At 45.1% G+C, this 15,407-nt stretch overlaps 1 protein-coding gene and 1 pseudogene across 3 annotated transcripts in view; one reads left to right on the top strand and one right to left on the bottom strand.

The window, feature by feature from the left end:
- Window positions 1-791: 791 nt before the first annotated feature.
- LOC146060868 (U2 spliceosomal RNA) lies at window positions 792-889 on the bottom strand (annotated as a pseudogene).
- Window positions 890-1,515: 626 nt separating this feature from the next.
- Window positions 1,516-15,407, top strand: part of RAB7B (RAB7B, member RAS oncogene family) — a 28,583-nt gene continuing 14,691 nt past the window's right edge. The window contains exons 1-4 of one of the 3 annotated variants that reach the window (XM_083173031.1): window positions 1,516-1,655; window positions 7,154-7,212; window positions 12,525-12,651; window positions 14,623-14,838. In XM_083173031.1, coding sequence (XP_083029157.1) covers window positions 7,160-7,212; window positions 12,525-12,651; window positions 14,623-14,838 — 396 coding nt within the window. In that variant the 5' untranslated portion in view covers window positions 1,516-1,655; window positions 7,154-7,159. Of the gene's footprint in view, window positions 1,835-7,153; window positions 7,213-12,524; window positions 12,652-14,622; window positions 14,839-15,407 lie in introns of all 3 variants that reach the window. The other 2 variants (XM_083173029.1, XM_083173030.1) reach the window with 2 other exon arrangements.

Below are 15,407 nucleotides of genomic sequence, written 5' to 3'. Positions count from 1 at the left end.
GTGAAGAGTCCCAGTCACGTTTGGGGAACGGAAGGCCCGTTAGGGACAGCCGCACTACCCAAATCAAAAAAACGTGACAAACTAACGAAAAACGTGAAAGGCTCAAAAGTGCAAATCAAAGAAAGAAATAAAAAGAGGCCCTAGCCAGAAGGCCGGGGTGGGGGTGTAAAAAAATTGTCCTACCCCATCCAAAAGGACGAGGTAAGGACGTGTAGCCTAACCTAGAGGGAAGTGCGCGGTGCAAGTGCCATTCAGTGCATGGTGCTGGATATCACCAGTGCAAATCAGGCACCCCTGAGTTACCCCGGGGGCACAGTGCAGCCTCGGGCTCCAGGCAGCCGACCAATCAGCGTCCGACCAAGTGTTTCTCCGTCTCACCAGCAGGCATTTTCCGGCCCCCGGCATGGGAATGGGTACTCCACTGGGCTTTTCGAAAGACTCCCTTAGGGGCTGCACCCCCCTCGGAAGAGCAATCTACTCAGTCCCAGTGTTTCTCCGCTCCCAGGGTTAAGATACTAGGCTGAGCTTTTCGCTGTGCCCAGGCTGGTGGCTTGCCCAACCTGGACCAATCTACTCGGTCTCAGCTTTTCTCCGCTCCCTGGGAATGGATACTAGACTGAGCCTTTCGCTGTCTCATCCTTCGGGGGCTACGAACCCCGTCAAGAGAGTCAAACTACTAGGCCCAGTGTTTCTCCCCCCCTCTTACCAGTGGATTTACGGAAACAACACCTCCTACCAAAGGCAGAGGTGAAGGTACTCAGCCAGACTTTTCACCACTCCCAGGCAAAAAAGAGGGGTCCCACACTCTATTCTCTGCCAGAGGCCAGTCCATACCAACTGATAAGAACAGATACTACACTTGATCTTAGCCAAAAGGCCGAGAAGCGAAATGGCTAGTTACCGCACCTGAATAAGATTGTGCTACTGTGTAGTGTAATTTGGAGTGGGAGCATTATGGTGTGGCCACACCCCTCCCTTTGTAAAGTTTGGGTGGGCGCAAATTTATAGTTTGCAGGAGGGCGCCGAACCCCCTAGCACCGGCCCTGAAGACACCAGAGATTGTCTAGATCTGCAAGCGCCAGAGAAATCACTTGATGGTCTGCGACTATCAAATGGTTTCTGCCCCGCACGCAAGGCTGCAAATGGATGCATGCAAGTGAAATCTGCATGCGGGCGGCTTTTACATGACCCGCAAAGCTGTGAATTTTGCAGCTTTGCGGGTCAATTAGAATAAGGGCCCTGGTGCGATAGGCACCATGCATTTGTTTGTCCCTTATCTCTGTGCTAAATGAGTGAATTACAAAAAAAAAAAAACACCATGCCCAAAAAAAAACAAGCCCAAAATAAGCTACTGGAAAATATTATAAGCCCAAAAACAAGCAACAAGCAACCCTAAAAAAAAATAAGCAACTCACAAAAATAACAAGCTCATGTTATAAGCTGACTTCAGGCAACTATGCACCCAGCACTGTGACTACACACTACACAGCAGACGCGGGGCTCCTCCTCTCTGATGAGAGGGAAGAGAAACGGGGAAAGAGCTCTGCTGTTGCTGCAATACTGTACATATCAGCGCAGTGCTGCTACTAGTGTCTGTCCTCAGCGCCGGCACATCGGACTGAACGGACTCCCTGCTGCTGGTACACTTCACCCAGGTACCAAAAGTGAGTGACATAGAGGTGTGCGTGGGCAGTCACGAGTGTGACGTGGACGGCTCAGGGCTTGGTCGGAGTTAAATACTGTACTGGTGCTGTCACACTTTGCACTATCCTCCTAGCACTGAGCGCCCTCTCCATCCAGCAGCGGGAAGTATAGCCAGAGAGCACAGCGCTGGGTGAGTATGGAAGTGCCACCGCTGTTAGTGAGAGTAATAGGCGTCAGGAAGAAGCCTGGTATGCAGTGCTATGTGTCAGTAAGAGCGCAGCAGCAGCACGATGTGCACAGTATGTACAGGCAGTATGACTATATACAGAGGCAGGCGCATAGCTGCTCCCACCCTGACTCATCTCACTGCACAACAGAACGGATTACACTTCCTGGAAGTACACATGGAAAAGTTGAGACTCATTTTTAGCATTGTTAAAGTGGTGCTTCTGCATGTTATACAATACTTCTATATTATGTAAGTTATTTACAGCGTTTGTGAAATCAACCAATACATTACTTATAATACTATAAGCAGTCAGCAGCTAATCATCTTTGTCACAGCAGCATTGGCTTAATGCAAATCGAAACATATGAGTTTATAACTAGATTTTGATGATGAGGTCACAAACACATTAGGCAGCTCATTTATCAAACTGTCATTCTGAAACTTGTAGTGCCCTGTCCAGGGGGTGCCTGTCCTTAGGGGGTGGGGGGTGTCCCGACTTTACATATAGCTTTACACGTATTCAATATAATTTATGTGTTCGTTTTTTTCCCCACCCCCCAGCTTCCCTTCTCCCTTTTTCTTTCTGTCTTTTCCTCTTTACTACTTTTTATTACTCTTTACATAATAATATCTTAAAAACAAAAGAGTTGTCTATATATAATATGTTAAATGTACTTATTGGTATTTTTCTTTTTGTTATGAAACCTCTGCATAGGTTTTCTCGTGGTGCTTATTCTCTGTATTCATGAAGGCCCCCTTACACTTGTTCAACTTATTGTTCAACAAATTGGACCTGATTGACTCGAGATTTATCCTATGTGCAGGAGGATCGATCTCTTAAGGTGGCCATACATCAGAAAGATATTGTACCCAATCATACAATCTCAATTGATTGTAATATGGATTGTATGCAGATTGTGTGCACATTGTGTGTCCAAAAACAACCAAGGACTGCCGGGGAATTGAAGGGAAATTGGACACAATCATGAGCGCAATCGATCTTAAGATCGATCTTTCTGATGTATGGCCAGTATTACAATCTCTTGGCACAGGATTGTGGATTGTGTCCTACACATCAGGCACATAAGATTTTGTCAGACAGGCACATCAGATCTTGTCAGATAAATTGACCTGAATTGAGTCAAATCTCACAAGTGTAAGGGGCCCTTAACATCTCAGTAATAAATTGTATATTTTGAGGATAATTTTCATCAATATATGTATTTGTAGTTCTATTTTAGATGGCCAGCAAACCCATTGTGTTATATAACATTCAATAAATGTCTAACATTTTGAGGTAACCGTTTGTGTGATTATATGTTATAGATTCAGCCCTGGTGTCATAGTATAAATTAGCGCAGTGTTTCCTATTGTTTTATCAAGTGAATAAATGTGCATATTGTGCCACTATGTATCTACTACAATTCAAAGGGACACAAATGTATAAATGAACTGATTAAAAATCGAGTATGGTCCAGACCTTGTTGGACAGCTCCCTGAAGCAGGCTCTGCCACTGTGAAGCTAGTAGTGTGCCTCCTTATCTTGGAAGGTGGTGGTGGAGTCTATGACCGCTGTCACCATGCGCATGTGCCCAGTATCAGTGTCTGCAGCTAGAGGGAAGCTGCAGAGGAGGGGTAGACTTCCATAGGCTTAAAGCTGTTTACACCATCTGGGGATAAATGAATGAAAACATTGGAGAAGCTGATTGGTTGCTATATGCAACTTCTCCATTGTACCACTTCTCCACTCTTTTGATTGTTTTATACATGATCTCCTAAGTGCTAGAGTAAGTTTCTTTTAGGCGTGCACACATATTGGAAGAGATTCTTCCCCATATTTACATATTTGCTGCGGAGTGTTCAGTTTGTTTGGATGGATGATGTTTGTAGACTGCAGTTGTCAGATTGGCCCTTATTCTGGTTGGTGCGGTAATGTCCGCGTGCGGTCGGTCCGCCGATGTTTTGCTTCTGCGCATGTGCAGAGGCGTCTCTGCGCATGTGCGAACGGGACGCACGTCCAAATTCCGCATGAAATGTGTATACTACGAACAGGGGGTGGAGAGGGGCGTGAAGGGCTGTTTGGGCTCATTACCATATGTTTACACCCCGCGTTTCATGGGCGTTCCCATGCAAACGCTGGGCGTACGTATGGTAATGCGGTCGTGACGCACGTGTAGGGGGCGGACATATGACATTGCCGGATGTCAGCTGCCTGCCCAGATCCCTGCTTTTGCACGGAGAAATGCCCGTGTGGTCTGAGGTTGCGGGAGCCATCGAATGATGGGGGAGGTTCCCTGAGATAGAGGAGGTGTATTCATGAGAAATACACTTGCGGTCCGTTCGGACAGCTTCTTACCGCATTCGGACGGAGAGAGCGATCCGTACGAAAGGCGGGGTTTAGGACGCACGGTCCTGGCTGCATATTCGGCTCCGTCCGCACCGACCAGAATAAGGCCCATTGTGCCACAAAATTTCGATCGGATTGGACTTTGACTCTGCCATTGTAGAACACCTTTTTGTCGTTCATCCATGCCAGTGTAGCCTTTGTTTTGTGCTTGGGATCACTGTACTTCTGAAAGATGATCTTTCTCACAAGATTTATCTGGCAGACTAAAGTGGGTTTGCTTGCAGTTTTTCCCTGTATTTTGCACCATACTTAAGCTATCCTTAAATTTGAACAAGATGCCCAGTTCCCGCAGAGGAAAAGCTGCCCAGGCCAGCAACATGATATTGCCACTGTGGGTGGTGGGTGCTGAGGAATGTGCAGTGCTAGGACTGTGCCATAGAGAGAGTTCTGAAGCTTATTCAAAAGTGACAGTTGGCTTCTCTCATTTCCTTTATAAATAACCCCCCTGGACTTTGTAATTCAATCCCAGGTCCATCAAAATGCTATGGCATCATCTGTGCACAGTGCATAGCCTTCTTTTGGTTATTCCTCAGATTTTGCAAAGGTTGAGGTCTCTGCTCTGACTGGGACTTATTTTTTTCAGCCATTCCTTGGTTAATTTGACTTTTTTAAGGGGAGAGAAACGGCTTCTGCCGTACCTGTGCCACTTTACCTGTACGAAGAGTGACTATAGTGCCAATTTAGTATCACCAGTCTTCAACACTAGACATTGATATAGAGCCAGATTCAATGAGCATTTATAGGATTCAGGAAAAGAGTGGTAGACTCAGCCTTTAACAGCTTGGGCTATTCAACTGCCTCAGAGCTCTGGGTAAACACGTTCGCTGCATGTGCAATCAGGGTATTTAGCATGGATTTCTGTGTTTGCGCTGTGGGCTGGGGATGCAGTTAGAATCCCGATGGTCGGAATCCCAGCAGTCAAAATCCTGATGCCGGAATCCCGACCGTCGAAATCCCGACACTTTCTCCCTCTATGGGTGTCCACGACACCCATAGAGGGAGAATAAATTAGTGTGTGAGCGTAGCGAGGCACCGGGCCTGCTGCGTGACAAGAGCAGTGAGCCCGCAAAGGGGGTGATCCACGTCCCCCCCTGGCCTTGTCGAGATTTTGACCGTCGGGATTCCGATCACCGGGATTTCGTAACAATCCCGTGGGCTGCCATGGGCTATAATTGCATAGCCCCAGCAGATGAATTAGGTAATTAAATGCAGCTAACTGAATCCAGCCCACAGATTACACTTAAGTAAATATTTCTATATAAATGTATTATTTTTAGCTAAGAACCTGTACGTCCTTTTATTACATTGTTAGCAACCAACTGTTATGGCATAAAGGGGGTTATTCTGGTTGTGAATTTGCAGCCTTATGAGTCCACCAGACCTGCCCTGTGAATGTTGATACACATCCGCCCCCCCTCCTCAAATGCCGGGTGCGTTCGCAGGGGCTGTGAATTGATGTTTTACATAAACATCCATTCACAGGCTGTGGGGGAACATCAAATGATGTGGAAGGCCCACGCACATCTAAGGTTACTCTCAGATAACCTTAGATGTGAGTGGGCATTCAGCAGGAAGTGATGCCAGTTGCCCGCCCCTGGCGCCTATGTCACTGTGTGATTTCCATGGGAACGCCCAGCCTTTTCATGGGAATGTCCATGAAAAGCTGGGCGTTCCCATGGGTGTGAATATCCACCGCCGCCCCCCGCCCGCAATCTTGGGTGCGTGCACCCGGCGAACATTCGGTTCACCAAGTCTGCACGCACCCGGCGTATGCACATGAGCACAAATGCGGCTGCGCATGCGCATAACATCGGTCCCCATGCGAACGAGCAGCTGCTGCGAACAATCCAGAATAAAGTCCAAAGTCTTTTTACCTTTGTGATAGAGATTGCAGCCTACAGTACTTGGGCTAAACAGATGTCAGTAAAAGTTCTTGGTGGGACTAGTCAATGCCAAACCAGGGCTCTTCTTCACTCTCATCTGGTACTGGCATAATATCAAAGAAGTTGAGATTGCAAACAATCTGCATTCTGGGCATGTTCTAAGGCAGTGGTCAGGGAACTCGGTGCTCATTACCCCACGCAGTGCATGTTTTGCAGGTCTCCTCACAGAATCACAAGTGAAATCATTAACTCCACCTGCGGACCTTGGGCCTTATTTTGGTTCATTCTTTCTGACAAAATCCTTCTTAGATGGACAAAACCATGTGCACTGCAGGTGGGGCAGATGTAACATGTGCAGAGAGAATTAGATTTGGGTGGGGTTTTACTTCAAAGTGAGATCTATATTGCAGTGTAAAAATAAAGCAGTCAGTATTTTCCCTGCACAGAAACAAAATAACTCACCCAAATCTAATTCTCTCTGCACATGTTACATCTGCCCCCCCTGCAGTGCACATGGTTTTGTCCATCTAAGAAGGATTTTGTCAGAAAGAATGAACCAAAATAAGGCCCCTTATAATATGTGTCTGTGAGTAATTAGTGCACCTGCTGGGTTACCAGCAAAACATGCACTGTGTGGGGGTAATGAGGACCGAGTTACCTGACCACTGTTCTAAGGAGTCATCAGGCCCTAGGCAGTGGTGTGCCCCTAAAGATAACCCGTAGGTCCGGTTATTCCCCAAAGGAAGAGTATCTCAGGGTGGTTATAGCTCCTTTATTTTCAAATTCATTTTCACTATTGCCACATATTTATTTAAAAAAAAGTGTGTGGAGGTATCACTGGCATTCTACCTGATAAAGGGGTACCAAATGGCATAACACTTTTTTATTACTGAATACTACCTCACTCTCATCACACATACAAAGTTGCATATGCTTTATAAATACTACTAAAATATTAAGGACAATTTTCTTGTATTTTAAATCTTTCAGCTCTTCATGCATTGTGATCAGAAAGTGGATCTGAAAATGAATATTATTGGTCCTCTAGGGTAAGAACAAGTAATGTGTTATGGTTTAGAGACTGGACCATTATTGATAACCTTTACCAATTTTATGATTTGCTGGTTAAACAAAGAGTAACTAAGTGTTCTTTATATTGTGCGCTACATGATGGACATGGCTTTAAGGCTGGTGTTGTATTGGATGCTAATGCTTTTGCAGCTCAGTCACTCCTGCTCTGACACACTGGGCCTTATTCTAGTTCACTCTTTCTGACAAAATCCTTCTTAGATGGACAAAACCATGTGCACTGCAGGTGGGGCAGATGTTACTTGTGCAGAGAGAATTAGATTTGGGTGGGGTTTTACTTCAAAGTGAGATCTATATTGCAGTGTAAAAATAAAGCAGTCAGTATTTACCCTGCACAGAAACAAATAACTCACACAAATCTAATTCTCTCTGCACATTTTAAATCTGCCCCCTGCAGTGCACATGGTTTTGTCCATCTAAGAAGGATTTGCCCGTGACGATTCAGCAGGCTGGGCAGCGTGATTGTCGCGCACCGGGGAGGGGGATTAGTGCAGGGAGTTTAGCGGCTGCCCGTGTAGCTAGGGTAGAGACTAGATTCCCTTCAGTTTCGATTACAGGATGTGATTTTCACTGAGGGCGGAAGTTGTTAGATGCCCTCACAACATTTTTTATTTTATATGTAATTCACCTTGGTGTAGGTTATTTTGTTTAATTTTAGCTGCATTGAACCCTCGCGGGCTCACTACGCTCTCATGCTTCGGTCACAGTGGATCGCTTCGCTCACCACAGATTTATGTTCCCAATCCAGGTATACGTGGACCCAGGGCATGATGGGAAAATTGTCAAAACTGAAGGGGATCTAGACACTACCGTGCGGGCTAGTCAGCAGGCCAGGCAGCATGTACTTCAGGGCCGGGGGAGGTTAATGCAGGGAGCTGAGTGGCTGCCAGTGCCGAGTCAGCAGGCCGGGCAGCATGTACACCTGTGCTGGGGGGTGGGTGCCGAGGCAGTGGGGGTGCAGGGGGGGGGGGAGAGAGAGGATGGATGGATTGATTGGAGTGCAGGGAGTCGAGCGGCTGGCTTGTGGCAGTGACCAGTGCTGAGTCAGCCAGCAACTCGGGTGCAGGGGGAGTGCATCGCCTGATTAACAATGAGGCGGGTGGAGCTCCAGCTCCAGGCCCTTAATGAGAAATAGGCCCACAGGATCTGCTACAATGTGCCATCTGTCTAATGTGTCTAGATAACTACTATAACATTATTCATCTTGCCGAAGAGGTGGCCGGCGCAGGCACTGACATTAGTACTGTACACGTCGAGTTTTCTGATGCGCAGAGTCCAGGATGTCCGTCAACCTCCTCATATGCTGTGCCTAGCTAGTCCTTCCTGAGGAGACATAGGGGCATACACATGGAGCAAATTTGTGCTATTAAGTAAGCACCGATCTCTCCGTGTGTATGCTCAAAGACTGGGGTAGCCAACCCTAGTCCTCAAGAGCTACCAACAGTGCATGTTTTGCAGGTCTCCTCACAGAATCACAAGTGAGCTAATTAGCTCCATCTGTGTATCTTTTAAAATGTGTCAGTGATTAATGAGTGCAGCTGTGCAGCAGTTAGGTTGTCTGGAAAATGTGAACTGTTGGTAGCTCTCGAGGGCTAGGGTTGGCTACCACTGCTCTAAAGGGGTGTACACACGGAGCAAATTTGTGCTATTTTCTAAGCAATCTGACTAGATTGCTTAGAAAGTAAGCACAGATCTCTCCGTGTGTATGCTCCGAGAGATTTAATATCTCTTGCGAACTAAGTCAGTGCATGCAGTCACAATCTAGTCAGATTGCTTAGCAAATGACTGCAAATCTCTCTGTGTGTACAGAATGAGAGATACTGATCACAATCTCTCATTCTGAACCATTACCCTGACTTTTTTTGCTTAAGCAAAATTGCTTAGCAAAATCGCTTAGCAAAATCACTTAGCACAAATCTCTGCATGTGTATGTGCTCCCCATGGGAGATCTTGACACCAGCAAAATAGCTTAGCAAAATAGCTTAGCAAAATTGCTTAGCACAGATCTCTACGTGTGTATGCCCCTTAAGAGATTAAATATCTCTTGCTAACTAAGTCAGTGAATGCAGTCAAAATCTAGTCAGATTGCTTAGTAAATGACTGCAAATCTCTCTGTGTGTACAGAATGAGAGATACTGATCGCAATCTCTCATTCTGATCCACACTACCCTGCCTTTTTTTGCTTAAGCAAAATTGCTTAGCACAAATATCTGCGTGTGTATGTGCTCTCCATGGGAGATCTTGACACCAGCAAAATTGCTCAGCAAAATTTCTTAGCACAGATCTATACGTGTGTATGCCCCTTAAGGCAGAGCAAGCAGGTCACCTGACAGTGGAGGGGGGGGGGTGCTCCCAGTATACACTCAAGGCCAGGTGCCTATCATTCAGCTGCTACTATGAAACGGTCATGGGCTCTTGATCATAGGCCATGCCCCTAAATGTTGAATTTGTCCTTCTTGGAGATATTGAGAAGAAGTAGGAGGTGGGACTAATGAGAAAGGTACCTCTCTCTATGTCTTTCTCTCCTGTTTTGTACTTATGTACCCTGTGTGCCTCCCTCCTCACCCCTTTACCCTGACCCCTGTCTTCCCACCTCCTTACCTCCCCCTGTATACTGCCACCTCACACTGACCCCTCTGCTGCCCCCTTACCCTGACCCCTGTGTGCCTGGCCCCTAACCCTCACCCTGTGTGCCTGCGCCTTTACCCTCACCCTGTGTGCTTGCCACCTCACTCCTCTGCTGCCTCTTTACCCTGAACCCTGTGTTCCTGCTGCCTTACCCTGTGTCTGCCACCTTATCAATCTGCTGCCCCCTTACCCTGACCCCTGTATGCCTGCACCCTTACTCTCACCTCCATGTGCCTGCCACCTCACCCCTCATCCCTGTGTACAACCCTCACTTACCCTTGCCCCTTTTTCCCTGCCGCCTCATTCCTCTGCGGCATATTACCCTCATCCCTTTGTGCCTGCCCCCTTTCCCTCACCCATGTGTGCCTGGCTCCTCATCCCTGTCTGTCTGTCACCTCACCCCTTTGTGCTGCTCCCTTACCATGTGTTTTATTGACCCCATGTGTTGCCTCTCACCATGTGCATGGACTTATTAGCTGGATATAGTTCACAAAAATTGGAGGTAGCGTAGTGATATAGTGCGTGTATGTAGCATGGTAATGTAGTTTAGTGATAGAATGTGAAGATGTAGTGTTGGTAGGAATTTGGGGAGGTATTGTGTGGAGATGTAGTATGAGCAGGTAGCATAGTGATGTAGTGTGGGGAGGTAAATATGAAGGGATGCAGTGTGGGAATGTGATATAGTGTGGGAAGGTAGTGCCATGATATTTGTAGTACTGTATGTCACCAGTACGGTACTGATTACACTACCTCTAAGCCTTCCCTAAATTTCAGCTCCAGGCCCATAAGTATCTGGCACTGGGAGTGTGGGATGTGCTGGAGATGGTGCAGTGGCAAGTGGTGGTCCGTAATCCATTTGACTGGAATCAGCCGGCGGGGGGGTATTGTGCGGGATGTGCTCCAGGACTGGGCAGGGGGTGTAACCTGTAACTTGGTCAGCCAGCAAAGAATATGATTATGTTGGAGTGGCAAAGGAGTGCACTGGACAAGAGTCCTGGCAGCTAATTCAAGTTCTGGCTGAGAAAGTAAGAAAAAATGAATATGTTATATGTGAGATGCTGCATAGGGAAATCTATAGGAGGGGGGTGCCTGCTGTAAGTGACTTATACCTCTTCTTTCACACTGAGCAGCAAATTATCGGGTTAAAATTTTAAATCCGGTAATTTGCTGAATAATGGGGCCTACGCACGTGACAATATACAGGCATTTTCTATGCGATCTCACTAGTTTGCTTAGAAAATGCCGCTCCATCGCTCTGTGTGTAGGGGCGATAGCATCCTTGTCACCTGGCGATTAATACGCAGCATGCTCTCCGGTGAGAACATTGGCTCTGACAGATTGCTTGTGCTGAGCGATCATGCTCAAGCGTTCTGAGCGATCTATCATCGTTCAGAATGCTTCTGCAGCACTAGGTGAGTAGGCCCCTTAACACTGATATTTCTTTGGTGTGAAAGGGTCAACTTGGGTCTTAAATCCCAGGTCATCGACACTTCTCTTCTACAGGGTCAGCGACCTGGAATTTAAGACCCAGGTTAACCCTTTCACACCAAAGAAATACCCGTGTTGTTCAGCAAATTATATATATAGTTTATGGATTGTTTGAGGGAGGGGGGCCCTAAACCGATATCTTGCCTAGGGCCCCATGTGGTCTAAATCCATTACTCCTTAATTTACAGGGAGTAATGGATTTTACATTGGGGAATACCAGTGTTAGTTAGGAGTCTGGCACTTTACATTTTAGTTGAATTTAGGTAGGCTCCTCCCCTCTACTTCCCCCTAGACGCCAGTCTTAGAAAAAGTGCCAGAGGAGTCGGATCCCTGCTATTTGGTCTCCTCAGGGAGGCTGAGTTTTTTTAATGAAAAATGTTGTGAGAACAGGCAGACAGGGCGCCGCTGTCTGCCTGTGCTGTGGGACACCCCTGATGGGTCCAGTCAATGTGTTTCTGTGACCCCGTCACTGGTGCAACCGCACCAGGGACCCTCCCCAACTGCCTACGGTTTGCGTCTGGGTGCACGGTGTCTGCCACGCAATAAAGGGGCCAGGCTGGAGGCGCTCAAAACGCAGTGCAGCGCCAATCAGTTTAGCGCACTGACCGGCAGGACCTCGTGTTTGAAATTCGTGGCGAGCGTACGCGTAAAACTAATCAAATAGCGGGCGCCCAACTAACATATAAGTACCGGATTTCATAATCACTTCTGTACAGTAGGTGCTTATGGCTGATTATCTGGTGATCATAATAACTAAGCCAAGGCTCACATTAACATCATGCATCAGTTACTGTACATGTCTTTAACACTAAAAGGGGTTAAGATAAGCCATGCCAACATTTGCAAAAAAAAACATTGTTAATAAAAACATCTTTGATAAACTCTTCAATCAAATATCTAAAATAAAAAAATAAAAATTAAATTCTATATTATTGTAAAGGTGCCCATACATGGTAAAATTATTGTATGCAATTTAGACTAAATCGCATCGCATAAGTTTTGCAATGCAATGAGATGCAATCTAGCACAAAAAAGTATTTGCAGCACATACTTTTTGAGCGGAAGCGCGCATCTCATCGCACCCAACAATTGTACCGTGTATGGGCACCTTTAGGAAACTTTTGGTTATTTACATGACTTTATGTTGTATCCACAGAACTGGGAAGACCTCTCTTTTGAACCAGTATGTACACAAATGGTTTCGGAATGACTACCGGAACACACTGGGAGCCCACATACTCTCCAAAACCATCCATCTGGACCATAAGTCACTGAAGCTACAGGTTTGCATATGTACATATGCCTTGAGCTGCTACATTTGGTTATTGAAAGAGACCCTTCTTTAGGGTGCAATTAGGTGAACGTTTTCATATTACTGTGATACAGTATCCCCCATTTGTTTTGATTTAAAATCCAGTTAACAAAGTTCTGTAAGTATACATGATTATACTGCTTCTTAAACTTAACTAAACTTTTTTAAATGACCTTTTTTAATCTGTGATATACCAATATAATACTACAAGAAATATTTATCAAAATTTCGCAATCGTGATTTTAAAGAGTTATTTAGGGGGGAATTGAATTACTGTGGATGAAAATGGGAGATAGCCTTAATGTCCAGGGCCTGTCAGTTGGACTCCTCAATTCCCCTGATAACCTTGGGCCTTATTTTAGTTCACTCTTTCTGACAAAATCCTTCTTAGATGGGCAAAACCATGTGCACTGCAGGTGGGGCAGATGTAACTTCTGCAGATATAATTAGATTTGGGTGGGGTTTTACTTCAAAGTGAGATCTATATTGCAGTGTAAAAATAAAGCAGCCTGTATTTTCCCTTCACAGAAACAAAATAACTCACCCAAATCTAATTCTCTCTGCACATTTTACATCTGCCCCCCTGCAGTGCACATGGTTTTGTCCATCTAAGAAGGATTTTGTCAGAAAGAGTGAACCAAAATAAGGCCCCTTGTTATTGCCAGTTAAAGTACTGCGTTAACAGATTTTAAACAAGTTAATGGGTGCTAAAATACAGAATCTGTGAAAAGTTCACCGATTTTGTGCATTAAAGGCATCTGTGAACTGCTGGCTTCAGGGTTAATAGAATTCCCTTCTTAGTGTTACTATAGTGTGCAGTCTTCCAGCTGTTGTGTATTCTAAAATACTGTAAGTGGGTTCTGTAGTACGCACTCTAACAGCTGATGTGGTTACAGTGTTTTTGATTGAAAAACATTCCAAAGATGCTAGAAGTTGGTAAACAGTTATTTTGTTTATTGAAATTTGTTTTGCCATTTATCTTTAGATTATTAAATTGTTTTTGAATACTATGTTTCAGGTATACTATCAGAAAAAAAACATTCTGGTAGAATGTTACAGATAGGCTGCATGCTGTAGTACATCCATTTGGGTAGACTTCATGAAATAGTAGCACCAAATAGTTTGTTGTCTAATCATACCCCCTTGGTGCCTAACCCTACATGCAAAATATCAACAGTAGGGATTCAGGCGGTGTCATTGTGAGCGGTGTCTGGATTCTGGTGCATATCTTCTGCCCATTGTTGGGATTTTAACTGCATCCTGAAGACGGTTATATTAAAACCGAAACATTGATATTATTACAGTAGTCGCTGTCTACTCTTTTTGTGTGAAGAAACGTGAGTGCCACATATACAAATTGGATATATATTTGGCCACCCGACTACATGTCTGAGGGGGCCAATGGGGGCACCCGTTCAAGTTACCCTTCTCATTTGAATGCCGGTTATTGGATTTTACTATAGATATATATATATATATCCAAAGGTAAGACCGGCACTCAGGTCTTAAGTGTAGTCCAACAAATGACTTGCCCTGGTGCCACCCAAGGGGCCTTACAGCCCTTAGTAGACAAAGACAGATAAAGAAGGGCACTCAGGGACTAGTAGAGCAGGTGAATGTAGGACAAATTGAGGATCCCTGAGGACGGGCAAACTGTGCCCGAAACATGTCGGACAATAAATTGATTGTTTCACTTCACTATTAAATCCGAGAGTGCCGCCTGATTACCAAACCCTATATATATATATATATATATATATATATATATATATATATATATATATATATTCTAACATCTGTCACAAGCAGATGAGAAGGGCCCAAATCAGCCAAGTCTGGAAAGTTCTAGTTCCTTTTGTTTGCATGCCAGTAAAATATGGAGCACTTAATGTTACATTTGCTGAATGTACCACAGGAAAATCTATTTTTTTCTCCCCAGTAGATTTGGGACACAGGTGGACAAGAACGATTCCGCTCCTTGGTGTCCTCTTTCTATAAAGGATCAGATGGTTGCCTGCTGGTCTTCGATGTCACAGATATGGAATCCTTTGCATGCCTCGAGACCTGGAGGAATGACTTTATTGACAAAATCCAGTCACCTGTTAGTAGTTTCCCTATGATCACACTTGGAAACAAGATTGACCTAAAAGAACGTCAGGTATGGGACATCTAACATGTAATTTCTGTCTGCTCCATATGAAATCTAAACCTGAAATTAAACGTATTGCAGGGTAGAAATTTACTAAACATTGTGTAATAGCACTGCTGCTCACCCGCTCTGAACAATTAGAATGTTTCCATTCATTCCTATTGCAGCGTCTCTAGTAGAGTACTGTGTAGCAGGTTTAAAATGGTCTGGACATGTGGTTGTTTACCTCATTTGGCCTGCAAGTCCTAGCTTTCCTGCAACTTTTTTTTACAGGTGACGGGGAAGAGAGGGAGGTGGGGGGGGGGGGGGGAGATACTTTGCTAAGGTGGTGCATACTTTTTGCTTCCCCCAGAATGTTTGCATTTTTAAAATCTAGAACTTTGCACAGCAAGAGACACACATATAGGGAAATAGGTCAAGACTGCACACCCACACACCACCCTCCAAGGCATCACATACAGGTTTTTTTTTAAAGCAGCAATCATTTACACTGCAATACCAGTCTGATTTTGCAGTGTAAATGATTGCCTCATTAAAAAACACTGGAGATTTCATTTCCAAATCTCTCACTTTTGGAA

This window comes from Crinia signifera, chromosome 2, assembly GCF_055691185.1.
Source record: "Crinia signifera chromosome 2, ASM5569118v1, whole genome shotgun sequence".
Taxonomy (NCBI): Eukaryota; Metazoa; Chordata; class Amphibia; order Anura; family Myobatrachidae; genus Crinia; species Crinia signifera.
This window is presented reverse-complemented; position numbering and strand designations above follow the sequence as displayed.